Source organism: Aquarana catesbeiana, linkage group LG12 (genome assembly GCF_042186555.1).
Source record: "Aquarana catesbeiana isolate 2022-GZ linkage group LG12, ASM4218655v1, whole genome shotgun sequence".
In the NCBI taxonomy this organism is placed as follows: Eukaryota; Metazoa; Chordata; class Amphibia; order Anura; family Ranidae; genus Aquarana; species Aquarana catesbeiana.
The window spans coordinates 210,344,528-210,351,174 of NC_133335.1; the positions used below are offsets into that span (position 1 = coordinate 210,344,528).

Here is a 6,647-nt window from a genome sequence, read left to right on the forward strand (position 1 = left end):
CAGATGGCTTACAGTATGCCATTGCTAGTAAAAAAGCATATTACTAAAGCCTAAACACCCCATGCCACTTTTCCCCAATGTGTAAACTTCCCCTCCTTCTAATGGCTCCCAACTCTAGTATTTTTTGCTTTATTTTGTGATGTCTTTAGGCCAAGCATTATCCTTTTCCTCTCCCAATCTTCTCCTGGCAGTGGGTGGTGCTGGATTATGGCAGAGAGCAGTGCTGACGTCATCATGTCAGCGCAGCTTACTGCATTCTTCATCCAACAAATGAAGGGCAACAGGGTGATGCCCCCTAAGCGAGAAGGGGCCTTGATGACCTACATTCAAAGTTTTTCCTCAGTGTGATGTTAGGTGTCATTCAACCCAGAATGTGGACATTAGACATGTGCAATTCGTTTTGTACCAAATTCGTTTTTTAACGAATTTCGACAAATTCGTTCATTCGGAAATATCCAAATTAACGAAAACCCATTTAAAGAAATTTTTCGAATATTCGTAAATTCGAATATTCGAAAATTTGAAAATTCGTAATTTTGAAAATTTGTACAGTTGTACATTCGCACATTCATAAATTTGTTCATTCGTAAATTCGTACCTTCGTAAATTAGTAATTTGTACATTCGTAAATTCGGAAATCTTAAATAATAATTAACTAATAATAACTTAACTATTACTAACTATTAAATTATAGGTATTGTAATTTCCTTTCAAATTTGGCTGTTAGTGAACGTAACAAATACGAATTTATCCGAAGTTATTAATTATCCGAAATAATGAATGCCGTATCTAAAGGAATGGAACATAATGAATTAATGGTAATAAATAACAATAATAATAATAATAAAAACTTTTTTATTATTATTTATTATTAATTTGTTCCGTTCCATTTGTTTAGATGCAGCATTCGTTATTTTGGATAATTCGTAACTTCGGATAGATTGTGGACATTAGACATGTGCAATTCGTTTCGTACCAAATTCGTTTTTTAACGAATTTCGACAAATTTGTTCATTCGGAAATATCCAAAATTAGTAATTCGTAAATTCGGAAATCTTAAATAATAATTAACTAATAATAACTTAACTATTACTAACTATTAAATTATAGGTATTGTAATTTCCTTTCACATTTGGCTGTTAGTGAACGTAACAAATACGAATTTATCCGAAGTTACAAATTATCCGAAATAACGAATGCCGTATCCAAACAAATGGAACGTAACAAATTAATAATACCAATAATAATGATAAAAACTTTTATTATTAATATTTATTATTAATTCATTTAGATGAAGCATTCGTTATTTTGGATAATTCGTAACTTCGGATAGATTCGTATTTGTTACGTTCACTAACAGCCAAATTTGAAAGGAAATTACAATACCTACTGTATAATTTAATAGTTAGTTACTATTTCAGATTTTCGAATTTTCGGGTTTTTGGATTTTCAAATTTCGAATTTACAAATTTCCGAATTTTCTAATTTACAAGTGTACGAATTTACGAATATACGAATTCTCTAATTTACGAATCTTCTAATTTACGAATGTACGAATTTATATATGTACGAATTGCGATCATAACAAATGACCCAAAAAAAAATAAACGAATGAAACAAAAACGAAAACAAACAAATTTTTTGGCAGTGCACATGTCTAGTGGACATCTAGTAGTGAAATGGAAGTACTGCAGGGGAAGCTATGGATTTAAGGTGAGTATTTCAGCTTAAGCTGCTTTTTATTTTCAAAAACTCTAAGGAGTCTAATAATAATAATAATAAAACAATTGTCTGGATTTGTGCTTTAATTCACTGCATAATTCGCAATGCTTTGTATTTTACAGCTTACACATATTTCTACAAAGGGAAGGAATACTGGAAGTTTGATAATCAAAAGCTTTTAGTGGAATTGGGTTACCCGAGGTCGATTGTCAAAGACTGGATGGGCTGCAACCAAAAAGAAGTGGACAACAGCAAAGACCGCCACTTACCGCACGACGATGTGGATATTATGGTGACAATAAATGACGTTCCCAGCACCGTCAATGCCATAGCGGTGGTCATCCCCTGTATCTTGTCCCTGTGCATCTTGGTCTTGGTATATACTATATTCCAGTTTAAGAACAAGGGGGTGCAACAAAACGTGACCTATTACAAACGGCCGGTGCAAGAATGGGTATGACAAGATCTGAAACGTTCGTGTTTTCTTTTTAGTTTTCACGAGGGCTAAAAAGATTCTGGGATCCCAAGTCCATTGATGGGACTGGCAACAGACTATTTTTATTTCTCACTGTGGATCCCGGCTTTTCCAGTAAGGAAAGACTTCAAGGATTACAAAGATGGCCTTACACAATGGAGCCTCTTTCATTCTTACTGCCTCATACCTTTTCTAGTGTGCCATTTCCGGGGTTTGCTTTGTGAGCACCGGCCCGAACTTGCTTGGAGTTTTTCTTCACAAAAAATTAAAAAAAAAAAAAAAAAAAAAAAAACGACGAATAGAACTGGCTGATGACTTGTCTTAAATACCAGCTTTCTCCATTGAAGTCAGCTACATTCAGACTTGTTTCTTACGACAATTTGAGCACAAAAAGAAGACGAAGCACACCTATTTCTCTGAGAGGGCAAAAGAATCGTTGCTGGAAGGTCTTGACAGAACAGTTGTTCCTTGGATGGGCTCGCCAATTTAATGCACAGAAACGTTTTTTTTTTTTTTTTTTCCAATCCCTGCTGGTCAGAATTATTACATAACAAAAGTTGTTAAATATAGATTATCGAATTTTTGGCATTCTCTGCCTGCATTAATGAAATGTAAACGTTTTAAAAAGGATGTCGTTCTCGGCCTGCTGGTTTCACGTGGCGCTGAGAGCGGAATATGAAAGAAATACCTGTTCACCCAACGGCGATATTTGGTAAATGTTGTACTCATGTAGAAAAAAAAAAAAACGGAAAGATTAATAAAACAAAACATGACATTACAAAATTGTTTTGTTGAATGTCACGTGTTAAGGACATGCTTCTTAGTAAGGAATAGCTTTTCATCTCTTAATGAAACAGCTTGGATTTTTTTATAACTCTTATTATGTAAGAGTAAATATTTATTTCTGATTGTGGACAATCAGGATAAATAATATTAATAGATTTTGTGATTTTTTTTTTTTTTAATTATCATGTTTAAAGAAGACCTTGAAAGATTGCTGAATTTGTTGGTCCCATAAAGCTTTCAGTTTATGTGCTTGCCACATTTAATTAATTTTAATAAAAATCAGTCCAATATTAGATGGACGTGGAGTCTGTTATGTGTTAGGAAAAAAAAATATTTATTTCTGCATATTTTCCAGTAATTTATGATATTTGTTTATTGCAAATATTTGAATAGCAGATTTAGCATATTGTGCATGTATACTGTTTTTTTTTTTTGTTTTTTTTTTGCAAGAATACTTTTTAATTCTCAATGTACATGCATACAGTTATATGACGTAACGGTATGCACGTTGATACATTTTGTTTCATTAATTTTTGCATAGGCTTTATAATTTTACACAAGGACACATCATTTCTCAAAATAGCATTTTTTGGATGTAAAATAAAAATAAAATAAATAGTGTGAGCAGATAGGGAGCTGTTGCTAAATCTGCCATAAAATATAGCTTTATACCTAATAAATAAAAGAAACAAATGCAGCAATAAGCATAGCTGTAAATATTTGGAAATGTACACTTCTCTGAGAAAACTTGTCTCTCGAAACAGCTGAAGGGTTGCCTCTAAGTAATAGTCTTCATAACTTAATTGACAGAACTTTTTTCTATTAGGATTAACTGTCTCAATTTTTTGGGAGCAGAGATAGCCAGTAACTAAAAAAGTACAATGGACATGTTAGTTATGGGAGGACTTGTTTTAAGAAACACAACAGCTAAAAGAGAACAGGAAAAACAGAGAAACCTTTTATCATTTTAATTTACTGGTCACCACTTGATTCTATGATTCCTGTATGTGAGTGTTTGGAATAAAAATATAAGAAGAGGCATAACAAAAATGTTCTGCATAAAGATTGTTTCTGCTTTTTTGAGCTATATCTATATATAGTATTGGGGAGATTAGAGAAAATTATGCTTTCTTCAATATCAGTATTGCTTATTATATATCTATAGCTATGTAAAGACGTTTTTCTTTTCAAAATACATTTGACGGGTTAGTTTAACCTGGAACTCTAGAACTTGATCATTTTACCTGTGAAAATGTTCGATCCTTCACAAGGCTATAGCCAGACCACCAAACAGTGCAAATAGTAAGGTCCAACCCCAGTCAACCATATTTAAGTGACTGCATACTGGGGGCCTGTGTGGACGGGCTTTGTTGATGGGCAAGTACAGCTTGCGTTCAGATGCATTTCGCTTGCGATTGAGATAAATTTGAGATGCTTTGGAGATCATTTAGAGTTCACTGACTTCCTTCTGACCTGATTCAAGCTGCTTTGGCATTCCCATTGACTTGCATGGGGAGCGAAGCAGTTGTATACAAAAGCCCATAAACCCAGTCCCTAAATATTGCATTAAGATGACAGCCTGACAGAAAAACTGTAATATATACAGAATATGTCTACCCTTTTTATTAAGTTGAACTCCAGGCAAGCAGCTAAATACACAAGTGAAGTACAAATGGAGTATTTGTATTTTTGTTCTTTCAGTCCGGAGATTTACACTTCTGTGCCTACATGATGACGTTACTTTTCTCTACTGCAGTTATGCTATACATTTTGGCCACCTCTCTGACCCCGTCTATGATGGGTCAATGAAGGAGCAGCAGCGGTTGATGAGGCAATCTTTCTTTTTTCTGCCTGTCAGCATGATTCTTATCACCTGATTGGTTCCTAATGTTGCTTCTTGCTCTCCCAGAGTGAGTTGAGCTTTGAATACTTTATTGCTCCTCATGTCTGATTACTTTAGTGCCAGGAGTCCTTAAAACAGCTTTTTCAACTTTTTTTCCTCAGAGGTTTCCTTGATTTTTCAGGGAACACCTGCTAAAATTATTATATCTAAACCTAATGGTACATTGGCCATACCACAAAGGTGGTCAGTGACAGAAGGGCACCCTTAAACTGGTGGTTAGTGAGAAGAGTACCCTGTTACTAATGGTCAATGAGAAGAATGCCCATTAATATGGTGGTTTGTCTAGGGCCCCCATACATTTCTGGATATTGAGGAGAATGTTCCCTACATTAGCAGCCATTAGGAAGAATGCCCCCCCCCCACAGACAGCTAACATACCTATTAGTGTCAGGGGTCACTTACATGAGAAACAAGAGGAGAAGCTTCAATATTTCTTCTAGCTCTGCCAAATGGTGTTGATGCCAGAACTCCTAGGGCACCATTAGGCAGGAGGTTAATCAATTTCTGCTCACTGCTCAGGGAACCCCAAGCAACCTCTGGAGGAACCCTAATGTTCCACGGAACCCTTGTTGAGAAAGTCAGCCTTTAAGTTTGATTTTTTTTTTGTATGGCACATTCTTGTAAAATTAGGAAATACAGTGAGAAAAAGTGAAGATGAACAAAGAGGAAACCCCAGCAGAACCCTGACAGCCAATTGGGAGCTAGATCCAGAGGTTCTAGAGATGCCTTCTTTGACGGTGAACAAAGAGGGAACCCCAGCAGAATCCTGACAGACAGTTGAGAGCTAGCTCCAGAAGTTCTGGAGCTGCCTTCTTTGAAGGTGAACAGAGGCAACTCCAGCAGAATGCTGACAGCAAATTGGGTGGTAGCTCCAGAGGTTCTAGAGATGCCTTCTTTGAAGGTGAAATAAGAGGGAACCCCAGCAGAACCCTGACAGCCATTTGAGAGCTAGCTCCAGAGGTTCTGGCAATGCCTTATTTGAAGGTGCACATAGGGAACTTCAACAGGACCCTGACAGCCAATTTGGTGGTAGCTCCTGAGGCTCTAGAGATGCCTTCGTTGAAGGTGAACAAAGAGGGAACCCCAGCAGAACCCTCACAGCCATTTGGGAGCTAGCTCCAGAGGTTCTAAATATGCCTTCTTTGAAGGTGAACAAAGATGGAACCCCTGCAGAACCCTAACAGCCAGTTGGAAGCTAGCTCCAGAGGTTCTAGAGATGCCTTTTTGATAGTGAACAAAGAGGGAACTCCAGCAGAACCCTGACAGCCAATTGGGTGGTAGCTTCAGAGGATCTAGAGATACCTTCTTTGAAGGTGAACAAAGAGGGAACCCCAGCAGAACACTGCCAGCCAATTGGGGGGTAGCTCCAGAGGTTCTAGAGATGCCTTCTTTGAAGGTGAACAAAGGGAACCCCAGCAGAACCTTGACAGCCAGTTGGGAGCTAGCTCCAAAGGTTCTAGAGATGCCTTCTTTGAGATAACTCAATACATACACAGCTTAGGGTCTCTTGCACATGGCTAAAGGCAGGCTAATTGAAACCAAGAAAAACTTAAGCTAGTAGGACAGCTTTTAAAGGACAGGCAGAAAGGGGCAAAAATTAAGTGATTGTAGTCTTAATTTACCAAGCTATACCATGCTTGATATCTGCCATGAGCATTGTTTTTTTGAGCTATGTGATGGACTGGTCTCATTGCTAAAAAAATAACAATTATGGCAAAAAATGATCATTATAGCTTTGTACATTGAGTCACAAATCAGTCA

At 36.7% G+C, this 6,647-nt stretch overlaps 1 protein-coding gene across 1 annotated transcript in view; it reads left to right on the forward strand.

Moving 5' to 3' along the window:
• The window catches only part of MMP24 (matrix metallopeptidase 24), a 183,651-nt gene extending 177,619 nt beyond the window's left edge, over positions 1-6,032 (forward strand). The window contains exon 9 of the mRNA XM_073606617.1: positions 1,845-6,032. Coding sequence (XP_073462718.1) covers positions 1,845-2,182 — 338 coding nt within the window. The 3' untranslated portion in view covers positions 2,183-6,032. The remainder of the gene's footprint in view (positions 1-1,844) is intronic.
• The last annotated feature ends 615 nt before the right edge of the window (positions 6,033-6,647 follow it).